The following is a 21,168-nucleotide window of genomic DNA, read 5'->3' as shown; positions in this document are numbered from 1 at the left end:
ACAAAGACAAGAAGCTGCAGCTGATGTAGCAGCTACAGAAGAAGTCATTAAAATAATGAAAACACAGCATCAGTGTGAGGAAGAAATCAGAGTACTTGAAGTTGAGGATGCAAGGAAAAGAGCTCAATTTCTAACTGAGAGCACCTCAATAAAGACAAGGTTAGATGAAAAGAGAAAGGAAGTGGAACTTTTGAGAGAATTGCAAAAGCGTAATGCAGCACAAGCAAGATTGAAAGTGTATGCTGAAAGTGTGAATAGTGAGGATGAAGACAAATCTCCTGTTCATTCCCAAGTAAGACAAGATAGTTCCGTCCCGCAACCAAGCTTTCCAAATGTGAACTCGAAACCATTCATCCCATCTCAAGTTAGAGCTCCGCAACAAATTGCACCTCTCCGAGCCTCTGTCCCTCAAACAGCAATTCGTAGTGCAAATGAAACGCCCTCCACTGATCTTGTAAGTAGTGATGGGACGTTATGTATCGAGGCTTCGGAGCGTGTGTCGAGTAATGGAGGGGGCGTTTCCGCGAAGCGCGTATCGAGGCTTGCTTCATTTATGGGAGGAGCTGAAAATGATGACGTCCGAAGCCTCGCTGCCCGGCTGTACCACGTGACTGGTTCATGAAGTGGTTCGAACTTTGCCGCGAGCTATGACAGCGATATAAACCCCTCAGACTTCATTCAAAAATGTGGGTGTTTGATGGAGAGTTGCGGTTAGTGAGAGTTTGGAGACAGTTTGGAGAGGAGGATGTCCTCCCCTGTGAGGGAACATTTTGATCTTATTCCTCCCAACAAGGTATGTAAATGTCTACAGAAGATGTATTTTCATGATACTGATGGTGCAATACAATTTATGTTAAGCTGTCTTTACTTTTGTACAAGGTGAAGTGTTTGCTATGTGCCAGGGAGCTGGGATATAACAACAACACCTCATCCATGCTTAGGCACTACAGAGCTTTGCATGAGAATAAGGGGAACACCGATTGTGGAGCAAGACCAGGTGAGCCATCAAATGCCATGATAATATAGCATGCAGTAATGTTACTAAATGATATAACAATATTATACAACTGTAATAAGTTACGTGTGTGATATTTATATTTGTGCTTTGTCTTTATTGTCTTTCCTCAGGAGAACAATCTCAAATAGATGAAGACCTGGTCAGCATGGTGATTGAGGACTCACAGCCATTTAGCATTGTGGAGGACAAAGGATTCAAAAGACTTGTTAAATCATTAAATCCTAGCTATGTTCTCCCCACTAAAAAGGTCGTAAAAGCAGTGAAAATTTAGTTTTTACAGAATAAAATGTGAACAGGCAGGACTGAGGCTCAAAGCCTCAGTGTGTAGCTGTCCATACCTCAACGTTACAAAAGCACAACTACTGTCCACACCCCAACCACACCTCACCTCACAGTAAATGATCATTTCCATTTTAAGCATTTCCAAATGATCATTTTCCATACTGCCACTATAAATATACACAGTATACTGCCATCACTACACATGTTTTACACACTCCTTTTGTTGTTGACATTTACAGGCTGTGTGCAAAATGCCACACTCTTCAAATTCATGCCAGCTATTATTTTTACGTCCAGTAGGTGTCCTGCTAGAGCAAATGAAGCTTCATGAAGCTTCGCGTTGGGGTGAACCAATTGGATGAAAAGCTTCAGTGCTTCATGGGGCTTCATCTGCCCATCACTACTTGTAAGGATGCTCGCTGAAGCTATCACTGCAAACAGAATCCCAATCCCAGAGCCTCCAGTCTTCACAGGTGATCCACTGCAGTATAATGACTGGAAGTTGTCTTTTCAAACATTAGTTGACCGCAAGAATCTGCCAATTCAAGAAAAGCTATTCTTCCTGAGAAAGTATGTTGGAGGTTCAGCGAAGAAGGCTATTGAAGGACATTTTCTGGTTGGAACAGACACCGCTTATCATGCTGCCTGGGAGATACTCAACGACAGGTTTGGAGATCCCTTTGTGATAGGCAAATCATATCGTGACAAGATTCAGTCATGGCCAAAAATTAACAACAAAGACACTAAAGATCTACGTGAGTTTGCAGATTTTCTAAGCAGTGTTGAGTCAGTCATACCTTATGTTCAAGGTTTACAAGTTTTGCATGACTGCGTGGAAAATCAGAGGATAGCTGCAAAGCTGCCTGATTGGCTAAGTGCACGGTGGAACAGAACGGTGACAGTTTCAAGATGAACACAGAATGTTCCCAGATTTTAGTCATTTTGTCAAATTCCTGAATAAAGAAGCAAGAATTGCATGTAATCCTATCACTTCTCTGCCTGCAATAAAGCCGACTGAACAAGACAAGCATGCATTCAAAGACAAGCCCAAAAGAAACTACATGCTGAATGCTAAGTCACTTAGTACAAGCTCTAGTGAAAGGACAAATGTCACATGTCTCTTTTGTAAGAAACCTGGTCACACGCTTCAGAAATGTCGCAAGATAATGGACAAGTCAGTTGAAGAGAGAGTAAAGTTTGTGCAGTCTGAAAAACTGTGCTTTGGTTGCCTCAAGACTGGTCATAACTCTAAGAACTGCACTTCCAGAAGTGTGTGTGACAAATGCCAAAAGCCTCACCCAACTTGTCTACATCAAGACAGAGAGAAAAGAGACAAGGAACAAAGAAAGAATAGCCAACAACAATTTAAGGCTAACCAGGAAACAGAGGTTTCTGAAGTACAAGAGCAAGTATCTAACCAAGTTACATCCAACAGAGTTGTGCAACAAAAGTCAAAAGGTTGTACTTCCTCAGTTGTCCCAGTTTATGTATCCACTGTGGATGAACCAGAGAATGAAAAGTTGGTGTATGCTTTGCTCGATACTCAAAGTGACACCACTTTCATCTTGAAAGACACAGCTCAGTCGCTCAACGCCATGTTAGAGCCAGTTAAACTCAAGATTTCCACTATAACGTCCAAAACAAAAGTTGTTTCAAGCAGCAAGTTAAAGGACTTACAAGTAAGAGGCATTTACTCTGAAACGAGAATCAAACTACCAACAAGCTATACCAGAGACTACATTCCTGCTAACAGATCACATATTCCCACAAACAAAACAGCAGAGAACTGGTCACATTTGAAACATTTATCAAAGGAGATGGCTCCCAAGCTTGATTGTGAAGTTGGACTACTGATCGGATATAACTGTCCTCAAGCATTGCTCCCTCTAGCGGTGGTCAGTGGTGATCGAGACCAGCCATTTGCACAGAAATCTCTGCTTGGCTGGAGCATCATTGGCTACAGTGACTCTGAAGGTGATTGTGAAGATGAAATAGGAGTAAGCCATCGTGTTATTGTTAGACAAGTCTTGCCAGCTGTAGGACCAGCTCACAAGCTCAAAACGGAAGTTCACTTTGTAAGCAGAAACAAAGTCAAAGAAATACTTACTCCAGCCGAGATACTTAATGTGCTAGAGATGGACTTTGAAAAAAGTGTTGAAGAAGAGTCAATGTCACAAGAAGATCTACTGTTTCTAGCCAAAGTAAAAGAAGGCATAAAACAAAGGCAAGATGGCCACTTTGAAATGCCACTACCCTTCAGACAAGAAAGACCTGACTTGCCAAACAACAAACTTTGGGCAGAACACAGACTGAAGTGTTTAGAAAGGCGTCTCAGAAAAGACGAGCGCTACTACAAGGACTACGTGACTTTCATGCAAGACATCATAAAGAGAGGTGACGCAGAGAAAGTGCCAGAGGCTGAGCTAAATAATCAACCAGCATGGTACATTCCTCACCATGGCGTCTACCATCCGCAGAAGCCAAATAAGATCCGCGTCGTCTTTGATTGCTCTGCAAGGTTCCAGAATACATCGCTCAACGAGCATCTCCTGTCAGGACCTGACCTCACAAATACTCTTGTTGGAGTTCTGTGTCGTTTCAGGAAAGGACGTGTAGCTGTCATGTGTGACGTGGAGCGCATGTTTCACCAGTTTCATGTTGCCCCAAAAGATCAAGATTACCTCCGATTCCTATGGTGGGAGGATGGTAACATGGAAAAGTCCACATCAGTGTTTCGCATGAGAGTCCACTTGTTTGGTGCAGCATCTTCACCAGGATGCGCAAACTTTGGATTCAAGCATGTCGCTGCGCAAGGTGAAAATAAGTTCAGTGAAGCCACGGTGAAGTTCATGCAACGCATCTTCTACGTGGACGACGGTTTGGTGAGTGTGGATTCAGTGCAAGAAGCTATTCAACTTGTAAAGGAAGCTAGAGAACTGTGTGCCACCGGTAAGCTGCACCTGCACAAGTTCATTAGCAACAGCAAGGAAGTGATTGCTGCTATCCCAAAGGAAGAATGTGTAGCAGGAGCAACTGATCTGGATCTGGCACTAGGAGAGCCAAAGATAGAAAGAGCCTTAGGGGTCCAATGGTGTGTAAGCTCAGACACCTTTCAATTCAGGGTGATTGTAAAGAATAACCCCTTCACTAGAAGAGGAGTGCTCTCGACAGTGGCCTCAATATTCGACCCACTTGGATTCGTCGCTCCGTTCATTTTAGTTGGTAAGAAACTCCTCCAAAGAATGTGTCAGGAAAAGCTGGACTGGGACGAGCCGCTTCCAGAAGATCTCAAGCCTCAATGGGAAGCTTGGCTCAGAGACCTCCAGAACCTGTCCTCCATAAAGATATCACGTTGTTATGTCCCATCAACATCTGACCAAGTGAAGCAGTATGAGTTACACAGCTTTTCTGATGCCAGTGTAACCGGTTATGGTGTGTGCTCATACTTGAGAACAGTGACCAAGTTTGGAGAAGTACAGTGCACTCTTGTGATGGGTAAAGCAAGAGTCGCTCCTACTAAAGTGACAACCATCCCAAGATTGGAGCTTTCTGCAGCTGTAGTAGCTACGAGAGAGAATTGGAGATCCAAAATATTCAGGTGTACTACTGGACTGATTCCAAAGTTGTCCTTGGTTATATTAACAACGACGCAAGGCGCTTTCATGTATTCGTTGCTAACAGAATACAGAGAATCAGATCAAGTACAGAACCAAGTCAATGGCGATATGTTGCCTCTGAACAAAATCCTGCAGATCACGCATCACGTGGAGTCATGACAAAAGAACTAGTACAGTCCAACTGGTTCACAGGACCAAGTTTTTTATGGCAAAAGGAACTACCACAAGAAGATGCTAAAGTGAAAGAGATCAGTATCGAAGATCCAGAACTCAAAGTCACAACAGTATTCGCAGTTAAGGCAAAAGAAGAGAAATCCATTTTAGAACGACTGGAAAAATTCTCAGATTGGACGAGAGTTGTGAAAGCAATAGCAAGATTAAGACGACGTGTAAAGTATGCAAAGAACTCAAAGTAAATGTCCAATGAAAGTACTATGTTGGAAGAAAGGAAAGAAGCCGAGGAGTTCATCATACAGACAGTTCAACAAGAAGCATTTGGAAAGGAAATTAAGATCATAAAGGATAAGGAGGAAGTCAGACCATCTCACTCAAAGCTACTTCAGTTAAGTCCATTCCTTGATCAACACAATATCTTGAGGGTAGGAGGAAGACTTACAAAAGCATCAATCCATCCCAACATCAAACACCCAGCCATTCTGCCAAAGAAACATCATGTGTCGCACCTGCTCATCAAACATTTTCATGAGAAGACGCATCATCAAGGCCGAGGGATGACAGTAAATGAGATACGGTCCAATGGCATATGGGTAATTGGCTGCAGTACTGAAGTATCGTCATTTATATACAAATGTCAAATGTAGAAAGTACAGGAAAGGCAATCAAGAACAAAGGATGGGAGACCTGCCACCAGAAAGACTGGAAGCTACCCCTCCATTTACATACAGCGGTATGGACTGCTTCGGACCATTCTGTGTAAAAGAAGGGAGGAAAGACTTGAAGAGATATGGACTCTTGTTTACATGTATGTGCTCGAGAGCTATACATATAGAAGTTCTAGATGATCTCAGTGCAGACTGTTTTCTCAATGCACTCCGTTGTTTCATAGCAATACGTGGCAACGTAGGTCAGCTGCATTGTGATCAAGGCACCAATTTTATCGGTGCAAGAAACGAGCTTCTAACGCAAGCAACTCAAGAGAAAGTCAAAGAGCTGGGAATAACTTTCGTTTTCAACCCACCTGCTTCTAGCCACATGGGAGGAGTCTGGGAGAGGCAGATTCAGACAATAAGAAATGTTCTGAAATCCATTCTTGACCAGTCAGCTTCAAGATTAGACACTTCATCATTGAGAACGTTCATGTATGAAGCTATGGCAATAGTAAACAGTCGACCACTAACTGTAGAGTCTATCAACGACCCTGTAGGACTGGAGCCGTTGACACCCAACCATATTTTGACGATGAAGTCAGCAGTGATCTCACCACCACCTGGAGAATTCGCTAAAGAAGATCTCTACCTCCAGAAAAGATGGAAACGAGTACAATATTTGGCGAATGTATTTTGGACAAGGTGGAGAAAGGAATATCTGTTAAACTTGCAACAGAGAAGCAAATGGAGTAAAAACAGAAGAAATGCAAAAATAAATGACATTGTGTTATTACAAGAAGACTGTCTTCCAAGAAATCAATGGAAACTCGCCAAAGTTGTGGAAGTCACTCCAGGAGCTGACGGCAGAGTCAGACAAGTTAAGCTTCTCATCGGTGACTCTACTAGAGACAATAAGGGGAAGCACACAACTAAGATGATTTTAGAGAGACCCATACATAAGACTATACTTTTACTTGAAGCAGAGTAAAGACTCAACATAATGTTTATTGGTTAACCTTCGCTAAGTTCATTGTTGGGTCAAATTCCTTTAGGATCACACATGCTGTTGCGATAGTGTGATGGTGGGAGTGTAACAGTTGGTGAAATGTTAGTATTTGACCACTAGGCGGAGCTCTTGTAATGATAATGTAACTAACTCATTTTATTTTGTATGTTTTATTTTTGTGTTGAGCATGTTAACATTTTCCTTTTTTGCCTACCGGATTGGTGTACAGTTAATTTGATACATGGAAAATAGCCGGTTAATTTTGTAAATATAAGGTAAGGGCAGAGGTCACTTCCTGTTTTGGAAAAAAGTCAGAGAAGCTGCGCATGGTGACGGTCTAGCCGTGTAAAAGTCAAGCTAAGAAAGAAGAAATAAGCCCTAAGTTCCAGTTACACCGGTTTGTCTACTTGCAGGCCAAAGTGGTATGTTTGTTTATATTTTGTGAATTTTATATTGTAATATGTTTTAATGCTGAAATATAATTTTCTTGTACATTTGTATTCACCAGTTCTACGGTGTACCTGTACGTTAAGAGAAGCACAGTAAACATCAGTAAAGAAGAACTCTCGTGTCTCTCGTGTATGTGTACAAGCCGGCATACTGATGGATTTAACAACCTTATTTTGCTGCTCATGCCTGGAAAAATTACATCTTTATAGCTGGTCTGGAAACGCCTAGGATTTCCCCCAGATGAGCTGGATGAGGTGGCTGGGGAGAGGGAGGTCCTCCCTTTTGTGTTAGACTTCTGCCTCCAAGGGGCTGGAAATGGATGGATGGACTGTATTGCTTAATAAGATTTACGGAAAAACTCTGCTGTAATGTCCCCCAGTGTGGCCATTTGTAATTTCTAATCTAATTTCAGCCCACACAAATCAACAGCAGTGATCACAAAACGGTGTATAACTGAATACAGTAGTGAGATCTTTAACCAGGTCTTCCCATTAACACCTGACCTGTCCAGAGGTTCAGTCAATGAGCTCGTCAATAGCTTCAATGCTAAAATGTTAAATGTCATTGACACTATTGCTCCCATTAAGGTGAAGGTTATCTCTGGAAGGAAAAAGTCTCCATGGAGAAACTCCACACTGGTGAAAAATGAAAAAAGAGAGTGTAGGAAAGCTGAGCGCAGATGGAGAAAAACAAACCTCCAGGTTCATTATGACATCTATAAAGAGAAACTTCACAATTATAATTTACAACTGAGGAGTGCAAGGAGGTCCTACTTCTCTGACATCATCACCAAAAACAGTCATAATGCTCGGGTCTTATTTTCTACAGTTGACAGGCTAACAAACCCTCCTGTGCCAGTGGCAGCTGAACTTCATTCGACCATGGCCTGCAATGACTTTGCCAAATTCTTCACAGAAAAAATCCAAAAGATTAGATAAGCAATTGGTACATCAACAGCATATTCAGGATATGTACTGTGTCCACTGAAAAACTGTTTAAACACCATCAAACAGTTTCACCCGATTAACAGCAAAGACCTGAAGACATCTTAGGTCAACTGAACTCCTCCTGCTGTTTAGATGTCCTGCCAACAAGTTTTTTCAAAAAGGTCTCAAAGACTTTGGAGTCAGACCTGTTACAGATCGTCAACTTTTCTTTAATGTCAGGTGTGTTTCCAGAACCACTAAAAAACTGCTGTAATAAAACCTATACTGAAAAAGGACAACCTTGACAAGACACAAATGAACAACTACAGGCCGATCTCAAATCTCCCATTTTTAAGTAAGATCATTGAAAAAGCAGTTTCTCAACAGCTCAATTACTTCTTAAAACAGAATAACTGCTATGATGCCTTCCAGTCAGGTTTTAGACAGAACCACAGCACTGAAACCGCTCTGACCAAAGTGTTTAATGACATATGTCTGAATACAGACAGTGGAAAAATGTCAGTCTGTCAGGGGTTGACATTTGTTCAAACACAAGTAAGAGAAATAAGACACTGTAGACCGACTCAGAGAGTATTAGAAAACGTGCGCACGGGTGAATGTCTCTGAGAAGACACACACACTGAGCGCAGGCTTGGTTCTTTATTTATAGTGAAAGTAAGTTACATAGTACTTCCTCTTTTAACTGAAAGGGGAGAGGTCAGGCATTATCTCAGCTTATCTGACCTTGCACACATACACTGAAAATAACAATGCAGAAGTATATCATGCTTATCTGACATCACACACTGAGGTAAGGAATGCATTATGTTCTCTTTAACAATAAGCTTGGTTATGTGAAAATATATGAACACACAGAATATAAGGCACACTTGATTATATTGTATTATAGAGATTTGGTTATATTGTATAATGTAGAAAATCTCTTAACACAGTCTTAGTTTTACTGGATCTCAGTGCAGCATTTGATACAGTTGACCACAACATATTACTCAAACGACTGGAGAACTGGACAGGTCTTTCAGGAACTGTACTAAACTGGTTCAAAACATACTTAGAAAACAGGAAATACTTTGTATCAATAGGTAACTTCACATCTGAGCAGGCAAGTATCACATGTGGAGTTCCCCAAGGTTCCATCTTGGGACCCCTTCTGTTTAACATTTACATGTTCCCACTGGCACAGATTATAAAGAACAACAAAATAAACTACCACAGCTATGCAGATGACACACAAATATATATCACAATGTCACCAGGAGACCGAGGCCCTATACAGGCTGTTGGTAAATGCATCGAGGAAATTAATGACTGGTTGTGCCACAATTTTCTCCAGCTAAAAAAAAACTGAAGTAATAGTCTTTGGTGCCAAAGAAAAACAATTACATGTCACCAGAGAACTTCAATCTATACACCTAAAAACCACAAACCCGGAGAGAAATTTGGGGGTAGTGATGGATGCAGACCTAAACTTAGAAAAACACATTAAGACAATAACAAAATCAGCTTACTATCACCTCAAGAATATTTCAAGGATAAAAGATCTGATGTCTCAACAGGACCTGGAAAAACTAGTCCCTGCATTCATCTTTAGTAGGCTTGATTACTGTAACAGCATCTTTACAGGTCTACCTAAAAAATCAGTCAGACAACTACAGCTCATTCAGAACTCTGCTGCTCGAGTCCTCACTAAGACCAAAAAAGTGAACCACATCAGTCCAGCTCTGAGGTCTTTACACTGGCTGCCTGTCCGTCAGAGGATAGACTTTAAAGTTCTGATGCTGGTCTATAAAGCTCTGAATGGTTTAGGACCAAAAATACATCAGTGACCTCCTGACCCAGTATGAACCTTCCAGATCCCTCAGGTCATTTGGATCCGGTTTTTTATCAGTTCCCAGAGTCAGAACCAGACACGGAGAAGCTGCATTCAGCTTTTATGCTTCATATATCTGGAACAAACTCCCAGAAAGCCTCAGATCAGCTGAAACACCCAGTTTATTTAAATCCAGGTTGAAGACTCCTATTCTCAGCTACATTTGAATAAAACACCAAATCCACACTGTTAAGCTTAAATTTCAAAACTTACATTTTAACTACTGATTTTATCTACTGTCCTGATTTTATCTACTGTTTTTTAATCAATTTTAACTCATGCTTTTTATTTGTTTTTGTTCTTTAATGTCTCTAAAGCACTTTGAATCACCTTGTTGTTGAATTGTGCTATATAAATAAACTTGCCTTGCCTAATCTAATCTAATGTCGGCCTTCACTGTTTCCTCTCTTGTAGCCGTAGGAGAGATGTCTTATCGAGTTATTGTTAATAGTCATAGTTAGAGCATAGTAATGGTTTCCTATTTAACTGAAAAAAGGCAGGGCAGCTTTACAGGTCTTTATTGAATGTAAGCTTTATCTGTAAAGGCAAACATGTTATGAACCATTTTAGATAAGGACCGGGGAACAGAATACAAACAAAATAAATGAAATATGAACATAAAAATTCAGTCTAGACAGGATGAGCTGCAAAATGGCCATGCTGAACCTCATCCTTGAGTCCTTGATCTTTTTCTGTAGGGCATGGTTTGCTGATCCATTATGGAGCCTCTAATACCTGCAGCTGGGTCCAGTTCTGGGCAGACCCACAGAGTCTGCTTTATGTGATTTTCAGTGGTACAGACACTGTACCTTTCAAATGCTGTTTGACATAATAAGTGAATCTCAATCTTTGAACAAAGACAAACATTACATGTAATCAGATTACATTCAGACAGTCTGTCTGCTTTTAAAACACCCCTTTAAATTCCTTTAGTTTAGTCTTAGTCTTAAAAATCATTTCTGTTCCTTACCCAAATATCCACATCATATCCAAGGTTCCATCTGTAACACAAAATGTTTCCATTAGTGTGACTGATTGCAAAACAAAGAACAGATGTCTTTTATTTAAACAATGATTGCTACAGTGACCTACAATAAATGTTGCAGTGCAAGGAAGCTGGCTGACCCTTACTGTCCACAGAGTGGAGGTCTCTGTTTTCTCTGTCTCCATAGTTCCTGCTTCCTGGAACAGGACCCTCACCTGCCACAGGTCTACGGAGTGGCTTTTCTGACAAAAGACTGTAATTTTTTTTAATTTGTATTATTTTTTGTCTTCTGCTATTCCTGGAGTAAGGATGTGATGCCAGTATTACAACAATGGTGTTTCAATCACAAAGATGCATAATATTGTTTTTTCTTTATAGAATCAATGTGATCTGTCGATTGTTATGACAGCAGACTCTCAGACAGAGTTGAAATTAAACTTTAAGACATCTCAGGTTGTTCATGTTTTTGTATATATAAAAATGTTCAGAATATCTATTCACTTCTCATAAAAGATATAGGTGTTTGTTTTCACATAGGTTATGTTTTACTGGTTCACCCCATTTGTTATATATAGCTCCTGGTTGGCTTGTGAACTCAAACAGGTTTGACACACCTAGAGACTCCAGTTGTGAACCACCAAAACACATCAGTTAAACTCATACAGATATTTTGCTGTATTCCCACAGACATGCTTTCTCTTACATCATAGAAACATTTTATAAGAAAGCCTAGCCTTTGTGTCAGACCATATTACAATCTGCTGGAAATGTAAAAAACAAAACAAAACAAAAAAAACCACACACACACAACTTAATTTTTCCACATTCTTGTTTCCACATCTTTTGGTTTTGTTTGCAAAAAAGGATTTATGAGTTTGTTTGGAAACTGTTAGTCTTTGCTTTGTATTTCCTAGCACCATGCATGGTGGTGTTTTGGAGATTGCTATGCAAAACCTCAAAATGGGGGACACCCAGGTCTACAGGAACACCGTTTAGCAAACTCTCTAAAGGAACTCCCTTTTCCTTCTGAGTCATAGAAGTTCAAATCCAGCTGGTTTTAATATAGCATGACAACAAGTTTCCACATGACTTCAAGGAGTGATTCTCTCTACCTACCGCAATGGGTAAACACTTGGATACATAGAAACCGGAGGACACAATGTAACCATGGGGATATGGTGTGGGCAAATATGCATACTGAAACAAAAACAAGGATTTAAAGTTGTGCAAGTGGTTTCCAGGGATGGGATGTAGTGATGTGTATCAGAGTTGTTATGCAACCAAAGACTGGGATGACAGGCAATGAGATCAGGGCACTGCCCTGATGCCAAGCACAACACACGAGGCCTTGTACAAAGGATTAAATAAATCTTTATTTGTAATGACAAAAAAAAATTAAACATTCCAATTGTGTCACAATAAACATTTATTCAAACAGTATAAAACATTTTATAAACTCTGCTAAATCAATAAAATATTAGTAACCTGAGTAGTAAATGCATGTAAATTGAGTTTACATTGTCACTATTAATACTGTGCATATTGATAATATTTAATGTGAAATGCATATCTAAAATTAGTACATGCCACAGAAATGGATAGAACAACAATGTAATAATTATGTCGTCTTCACCATTTGCCCCATCTAGAACTAGTTCATTAACAAATGTAGTTAACGGTTCTGATGGAATTAGTGGTCAACATTTTATAATGAAGCTTATTTTAACTTTGAATTAAGGCATTCTGTGGATGTTGGCAGAACTGAAAACACCAACACAAGATCAAGAACAATACTGCTTTATCGGTACTGCATAGTTTTTAAAGCTTGAATGTCGAAATGAATGCCGTTTCAAAAATGTTATGAAAGCACCTTTTAATCTACTACGACGAGAATTATTGAGACATCTTTTATAAAACTATGTTTATATGCTCTGTATAAAAGCTCTGTTACACTGTCCCTACTGTAAGGCACAGTACTGCTTGTTTCTCTACAACATTAATAGACAACAGGCATTATTTACGTATTGCGATCCCGTCTGTCTACATAGCAGCTTCTAATAAATGTTGCTGTGGTTGAGCTCAGATCAACAGTCTTTGGAGTTTTCTGAAGGAAATGTGCTAATCCATTTCTTTGTGCGGGCCAGACATTCATCCCAGCTGTACAAGGGGCGGTAATCGAAATGACGCTCAGCTTTGTCGGTGCGCACTGTGAAGGTGGTGCTAACAACGGCCAAGGTGTAACTGTTCAGCAGCGGCGTGTAGTTGTATATGGGTTTTAGTAACCAGCGCATTAAATCATTAAACATGGCCAGAAACCATAACACCATTGTGGGTATCCGTGCCTTTCGAAAGTTAAACTCTGAGAACAACACCATGTTGAAATCTTCGTAGCTTTTGTAGGGTGAGTCATCGTAGCAGTAGAACACTTCTCCTCCAACTTTCTCTGGGCGCTCTCTCAAAGCTTGGGCTGCAAGGAGATGCATCCAGGCAACATTGCCTAGGTAGACAAGTGGATAAGTAACGGATTTAATTATGGTGATGGTAAAGAGTGCAAATACTTAAAATACATCAATTGTAGATACTACTTTAGTCATTTAATCTGCATCCAAGTGACATCCTTTCTATCCAGTTGTGGCTGATACTGCATGCCTTACATGCATGCATTTGTAAAATGTATTAATATCATAAATGCAATCATATTCTGTTAGGAGATCAGAGGATTTGTGGTGTGAATTGGATGCATGTATACATGTTCACCGATAATGACCATCTGGTATTGAATTTATTATAAACGGATTAAAAGTTGTTCAAGAGCCTGCTTAAGAGCATCAGGGTTTCTTATCATATTATCATCTGAAATTCTAATGTTATGAATTGCGTTAGGTGTAAAACCGTAAACTTCCTGCGAAGTGCAGAGGAAGTGCTTCTACATGCTACATCTGCTTTAAAAATGACGGCGCCTTTAACCAAGTTTTCAGTGCCACATAGGAAACATCACAGAAGTGGTAATTTTACCTGCATAAACTCGACCGTGTTCAACATGATCTGGGATGCCTCCAACAATCAAGCCTCCCCTTTGAACACCCTGCTTATAGAAGTCCTTCATTAGCTGGTGCCCCTCGCCATAGATCCCCGTTGGCCTCAGTGAGCATGTGTATAAGTGCTTACCACCCTTAACCTGGACAGGAAATAAAAACAACTTTTAGTTTCCAGGCCGGAGGCAGATAAAATAAAAGAAGATTTAGATATAATTGTAAACAGCAAAAATTACACCATTGTACCACCGCATAGCCACAAGGGAAATCCTCACATTCTGTGGCAAAGTTGCACAAGAAACCACCCCCCCACACACACACACACTATGACTTTGTTTTTTTAAAGGCTCCAGTCCAGCTCAGCAAGAGACTAAAAAACAAAAACATCTGCATATCTCGAGCCTCTGCATGGAACTGCCCAGTCAGAGTTTATCCAGGTTAAGCCTTTTTAGAAACTAATCCTTTTACTGGTTTCACTGCATTATCATAGTTCAGTTCAAATGTACATTTACTAAATCTGCTTCATTGTGATGTAGTTCAAACAGTATACCACTTTTCTTTACACAAAGTAAACATACCATTAATTTGTGAAATATATCTTACCTTGGTGCCATTAGCATCAAGCACAATTTTCTCTGCCTCTGACTTGCTCTTGGGGTAGGCCATGCTGTGTTTCACTGTATAAGGTGTGTCTTCATTGCCCCTACAAAGAAAGAAGTTAAACATTCAGAGAAGTGCTCAGGAGAAGATAATCACCTAGTATTTTCTTGACCTTGCTGTGTGTGTTAGGAATGTGCTTATGGCGTACTAAACAGAAGTGTTGAAATGAACCTTGGCAAAGAAGAACAAACCTGATATCCATGTTTATTTGCAAGTTTTTCAAAGTTTGTTCTTATCTTTTTTCCAAATCTACTGTCTAAATAGAACAAATATTTGTAACAAGAGAAGGAAAAGCACGTTTGCTGGGCGTGATTTTCCTCATGTGACAAGGGCATTATGTGGAATTCTTTAAATCCATTTGTTACTTTAAATCCATTTTTGATATTGATAGTAATATGCTGCGACTTTAATTCTACTAGGAAATACCAGAAAGCTAATCTGTCTCAGTGGCTGGAGATGGGCTGACGTAGAAAGATCTCAGTAGATAAGAGGGCATCCACTTGGAATGATTATATCAATATTTTTCTTTTGAATCTTCATCTAACAATCTGAGAACATATTGTACTGTGAAAAAGCTTTGCACGTGTTCTACGTCACACATCAACAAGAAGGTGCCTGATTGATGCTACAGAAGGATCTGGGACCAAACATCCCAAAGAATCATCAAAAGAGACAAAAAGAACAAGGAGTCCAGCCTCAGATGCTGGCCTCTGTAAAGCCCTAATCTCAAGATCATGGAGCCAGTCTGAGATTAGCAGGCAGCACTCAGAATTTTACTGGTACAGGTTGGAGGGTAAAGGGTGCACATGCTAAATATGTGGTCAGAGTTTCTGCAGCGCAAACTCTTTTGTTTTTAACCCTTGGTAGTGGTTGGCCAGAATAGATTAACCGTAAACCTTCAGGAACTGGGTGGAATTTCCAACCAGACACTTAAATATTGAAGAATGCCCACTTGTGCACCGTCACCTTAACCTTAGTGCATACAAGCATTGCACACCAGGGTTTTTCATTTCGGTCATGGGTGACAATGGGAAAAACCCTACCTTGAAATGCTTTCAGCCAAAGCACAAAAACTGTTCCCTCTAACCGACATATGCCAGTAAATGGTCTGTCTGGGTCTCCTATTCCTATACTCAAACAATATGACGGTGAACTATACACCTGGATCTGACTCACGCCTTTAGGAGTGAACTTTCCATTTGTCATCAGTCTTGATTCAAGAGTCATTTCTATTTTGGTTTCTGCTCATTCTTACCCAAAATATTCCATAGCTACACAGGTATGGACATGCCACTCAAATGATGTCACTGAAAATGATGAATACACAGAAAAACCCGGAGACAGCCCATATTTAGAAATCACATTGTGTTGCCTTTTCCTCTCATGACAGGCAAAAAACCTGGCAAATGTACATTACATAACATTTTTTATTTGTTATTAAATAATTCAGAACTATTCCTCTGGTATCAACCAACCTTGAGTGACATAACTGTCAATAGCATGCCAATGCAAATGATGGTTGCAAAACAGTTTGAACTTTAAGCTCCAGATTTAAAAGCTGTTTAACTGCAGCAACATTACATAACAAGTGCGTGACATAAAAGTCTGGAAAATATTAAAGCACTGGCAAAAGAAAGCTCAGACAGTAGCTCCCATTTAATGTCTTTTAATCAGAATAAACTACCTTGATCACTCGGTTGAATAACACACAGAAAATACTAAATACTGCATTTGTCATTGACGTTTGACTCCACCCCATCATATCTTGCGCTGCACAAGTCATGTGTTAAATGATGGTGCTTTTAAGATAAGAGTGGTTACAAGGCAGCAACTACAGAAAATGAACTAGATGAGCTAAAGCACTTCTTCAAATGGGTTTAGATGTCTACTATGTTGGCTCAGTCAGCATAAAAAAATAAGAATAATTAAAAAAACCAACAACAACATTTTAAACAACTAACAATGTTATAGTTTTTGAATTTCACCTCTTAAAGTGATCTCCATTGATGTTGGGACCGACCACTTCCATGCTGCTGGTATAGAGGAGGCACTCTATGCCGCACTCCACACAGGCTTTGATGACATTCTTTGTTCCTAAGAGGAAAAGAAAACAAGTCTGCTCACTTTTGTGTTGATAGAGCAGACTGTAGCTCAAAGGACACTGTGACACAGAAATAGTTTATTCCATCAGTGCAGATTTGAAGAAAGCTGCTATTTTTTATTTTTTTAATGGATTGCTTCAAATTACTATATGAAACACCTCCGTGTGAATAATTTAAACGGGACCCATGCGTGTTCTGTTTGTATGAGAGGATGCCACGAATATTTCTGGCTTCCACTATTGAGGCTATTGTTTACGTATCTGAAAGTTAAAAACAAAAATCTACGGAGTAAACACTTGACAAGCTGCATAGTTAACATTTGTTAAAGTGCTGATGAGAAAAAGAAGTGCTGATGTGTTTAATTTGCCATCTGAGCAAAACAAAACAAAAAAGAAACCCACAGAGTTCACAAATACCATGCACAGCTGCACAGACAACCATACCACTCCCTGTAAAGTGACAGACTTATCAGCACCAATGTGGTAGTAGATTATCAGGAACGTATGCCATATTTCACTAGAACAGAGCGAGAGGTTTCACGCGCTACAGAAAAACTGAAAAAGCCAGACCAAAAACACCTCTACAAAATCTAACAGTAAATTTGCTGAATATGTTTTGTGATACTCTATTCTTGGCAAAAGTGATGAACTGAAATTACCAGCACTGTCAAACCTACAGCTTTGCTGCTAGCACAGTTAAAACTAATCTCACTTTAAAGGCAAAAATACATAGAACAGGACACAGATAAGACAGAGGAACAGATCATAATTTAAGATTCAATTTAGGTAAACCAGTTCCACAGTCTTCTATGCATAGTGGCTCACTGGCATGATTTCTAGGACACCTAATTAAATACAGGAAACACTAATTAAATTTGTTTGATCTGTGCTTTTCCTGATGCAGTAATGTTTACCCTCTGCAAGCTCTGCTGTCTAGCTTTTGTGCCAACATGTGGTCTGAAAGGAGGTTAAACATTGCAGCTACAGCCTAAAATACACAGGCTATAAGTGTTTACAATATACTGCTGTTAGACTAGCATTTTAAATCTATACCAGTTATGAGAAGAAGAGAGATTTTAACCAGACACTAGAGGAGGAGGAACTAACAAGAATGTGTTGAAGAAAACCCCTTGACGCCAACACAGGGGAAATATTAAAATTCTTGAAATATTTTTCAGGTCCATGAGGCCAAATGGGACAATCTCCTTGGACCGAGTAAAACAGACAGATGCAACTACTGGATCTTATCAGATTTTTACAGAAGAAAAACTTTAACTGTAGTGGTTTGTTCATATACACTCTAGCAATCCAAATAATTAACATCCATATGGAAAAAAGCTGACCTCTGCACGAGATCTTTGGGAGCCTACAGACAAAACTGCCTTTAATCTGCAGTGATTGTTTTTGGGGTACAGATATTAAAAGCAAAGCCTCACCAGCAACATTTGCATCCCTTCTTTATTACTGTGATCAGTGTCTTCAATCTGGTTTTAGATTCAGATCAATGAAATGTTTTTGTTTTCCTTCATCGCAGCACATCTGGCATGCTGCCGTCAATAAAATTCTTTAGTCACTTGAAAGTCAGCGCCAGAGACATTTCAGGAACTCGGGGAAAATAGGCTGCAGCATTTCCTGGCTGACAATTGTAGTCAACAAGTCCACTGAAAACAAATACCTCTTAAGTATAAAGAAGGCTGAATAGCTTATTCCTCTTCGTCACAGAGCTCCACTGTTTTCCACACTCCATTTGATTTAAGGTTCAGTTAGCTGAATATTTTTTGAGTTTGTCTAACATGATGCCAACCTACTGTTTTAAATGTCCAAATACCAAAAATATTATAGAGATTAATGATAGCAAAAGCTTCAGTGTTTGAGCCAAATTTATCTCTTGAGAGCCATTTTGCTACATAAAACAGTAGAAGGAATGTTTAGACAGATTTTAAAGAATACAACCTGCCCACCTTCAAAAACCCCTAGAAACAATAGTAAAATAAACCCAGTAAATTCCACAGACCCGAAGAAACGATACTTTTGGGAAGCATTTAAAATAGTTTTCCAGTCAAGAGTAAACTCATTGGTTAACTGTTATTTTGGACTGCTTTTGGCAATCCAATACATTTATGAGTCACTAACTTTTCCAGGTTTGAACAAGGTGTTTTTATTTAACTGAGACACTTGACACACAAATCTGGAGTCTGTCTCTGATGCTCTCATGTGCAAATAGAGCTCTACAGTGACATATGATCAGTTAAACCTTGACCTAAATGTATAATTCAACCGACTCTATTTAGTCATAGTTTCAGTCAGTGAATAGTGACACTACTCTCATCATGTTCCAAAAAAGTAGAGGGGAAGAAAATGGGTTTCCCCAGCAGTTCGCTTCTCGTCTGCACAAAGGAAACCCATCTCCAATAACAACTTCAGCATCATGTAACACTTAAACTCACCGCTAAATTCCACACTAACAGCATCAGCCAATTAGAGTTGAAGTTTAAGAGAATCTGAGACCTCTGGTGTTTAAACAAAGTATCCTTTCATAAAGACGAAACAACACTTTGAACACACAAAATGACCCTTGACTGAAACAAGAGGAAACCACACCTCAGACCAGAAATGTGAATATGTGAACTATAACTATTTTTCCATTTTTTGGTTGAAGGGAAACGTTCAGCCTTGGAAGTCATCCAAAGTAAATGTAGCCAAGGTTCTCCTCTAAATATCTTTCTGTGGTAAAATGTTTTTCAAGTTTAACTGTTGATTGATGTTTCCACCCCACCCCTTTTCCTTGTTATCACTTTGATCTTTCCAAGCCTCACCTGTTACGTTGACAGAGTAGATGAGGGGCTCTGGGACTTTGTACCAAACATCAACCAAGCTGGCTGTGTGGATGACAACATCGGTTCCACGGGAGGCCTCCAACACAGATTCATAATCCGTGATATCTCCTTGAATGACAACCACTCTTGTCCGCTCTGGGTAAAAAACATGAAAACACAAAGTTAAAAACAAACAAATAAACCTGAAAATAATGTCCATATTCTCCCGAGAATTCCACAAGGATGTTACAAATACACTGAGGAACAAACAGTTTGTTTACCAAGCAACTTCAAAACAACCTCATTCTTTTCCCAGCCCGCCCTGATTTCATAATAGCAGTGTTATTTCCAGGTGTGATTTGCATCTTTCCGAATCATCAAGGCAAGTCCAATTTTATCCAAAGTGATAATGTCTTATTTTTAAATTCCACAGAAGTTTAAAACAATATAAGAGATCAGTCTCCACTGTTGCGCTGACATGGCAAAAATATTATGAAGGCCTTGAACCTATAAATTATCTACCATTTGTCCTTGAAACGCTGATAGCTCTGCACCTGGACTTTCACACAGAGATTCTGCTGAAATTCAAACTCTGTTTTATGGGTTTTGATTCTTAGATGGATCACTAGTCTTTTTGTTGGGGCATTAGTCACAGCTTTGAGGGTCTTGTCTTGCTTAACTTCTGTATTTTACTGTAAGCAGACCAGCAATCAAGGAAATAAAACATATCTTGGCTTCCAAGTGATTTCAGTAATGTTTCCCAGGAAGCAGGGAACAAAAACAAACACATCATGTGAACCACCTTTGGTCACGACTTCTGGTTCTATGTAAACCAACAGGTTAGCATTCAAATTATTCAGAAGGTGCTGAAAGTCACGGCAGGTGCAACAACAAGACACGACAGGTAAATTAGGGTGCGCTCAAAACGCAGCTTTCTTTACGTTGCCAAGGTGATTAAAAGCATATCTGAGACACAAACATCAGGGTATGCCATTTTTTTCCTTATAAGTAATGCTGTACCTGCTCGAGGTATTTCATTCAAACAGACTCTAATTAAGATGACATAAAGCTGGCACGCTAAAGGTTTGAGTTACGATTCTTATCAGGAATGCGGTGGCGAAGTGATGAAGACAGTTTTGTTTTCTCTGGAGAATTACCATGAAAAGGAAAATGCTGCCGAATAAAACAAACAGCTCGAGTGATTTACGACAATATATCTGCGCGTATGTCTGTTTGCCGGTGAAAGATTTAACGTTAAATCGGTATATTAGCTAACGAAGTTCCGCATTATAAACAGAAACAGCATTGCATGACATAAGTCACGAACAGTCAAGAAGCGCTACTGCTCGTCTTACCTGTGCTGAGATCATTCAAGGTCGGATCTACGCGTTTGTCAAACACCCGTATCTCCTCTAGACTGTCCTCCTTTTCCAGGAGAATTCTCAGTAAATGCTGGCCGAGAAACCCACAGGCACCGGTGAGCAGATACACAAGACCCCGCTGGTGTTCCGACATCGTGTTACGCTAATGAACTCTGTGCTCTGCAGCGGCGAG

General features: G+C 39.8%; 1 protein-coding gene and 1 long non-coding RNA gene across 2 annotated transcripts; one reads left to right on the top strand and one right to left on the bottom strand.

Annotated features, from left to right (window-relative positions):
- Positions 1-6,177: 6,177 nt before the first annotated feature.
- LOC146711856 (uncharacterized) lies at positions 6,178-10,396 on the top strand. The gene is made up of 2 exons (XR_014920209.1): positions 6,178-7,172; positions 7,259-10,396. It is a non-coding gene; the product is annotated as an uncharacterized LOC146711856 (long non-coding RNA).
- Positions 10,397-12,357: 1,961 nt separating this feature from the next.
- Positions 12,358-21,168, bottom strand: hsd3b7 (hydroxy-delta-5-steroid dehydrogenase, 3 beta- and steroid delta-isomerase). Its single transcript, XM_085454893.1, has 6 exons — positions 20,970-21,168; positions 19,615-19,770; positions 16,683-16,791; positions 14,641-14,740; positions 14,018-14,180; positions 12,358-13,499 (listed from the first exon to the last, which is right to left on the bottom strand). Exons 1-6 carry the CDS (start codon positions 21,127-21,129, stop codon positions 13,087-13,089), a joined length of 1,101 nt encoding a protein of 366 aa, XP_085311019.1. The 5' UTR covers positions 21,130-21,168; the 3' UTR covers positions 12,358-13,086.

This window comes from Copadichromis virginalis, linkage group LG4 (genome assembly GCF_057382275.1).
Source record: "Copadichromis virginalis isolate Kocher_CV1m ecotype Utaka linkage group LG4, C_Virginalis_male_GT1.1, whole genome shotgun sequence".
Classification (NCBI taxonomy): Eukaryota; Metazoa; Chordata; class Actinopteri; order Cichliformes; family Cichlidae; genus Copadichromis; species Copadichromis virginalis.
The sequence above is the reverse complement of the archived record's forward strand: the minus strand, read 5'-3'. Positions and strand labels throughout refer to the sequence as shown.

Coding starts and splice junctions, on each gene's coding strand:
- hsd3b7 (XM_085454893.1), bottom strand. CDS start 21,129: ATGTCGGAACACCAGCGGGGTCTTGTGTATCTGCTCACCGGTGCCTGT. Junction 19,771..20,969: donor CTTGAATGATCTCAGCACAG/GTAAGACGAGCA, acceptor TTTTTTACCCAG/AGCGGACAAGAGTGGTTGTC. Junction 16,792..19,614: donor CTACTCTGTCAACGTAACAG/GTGAGGCTTGGA, acceptor TTTTCCTCTTAG/GAACAAAGAATGTCATCAAA.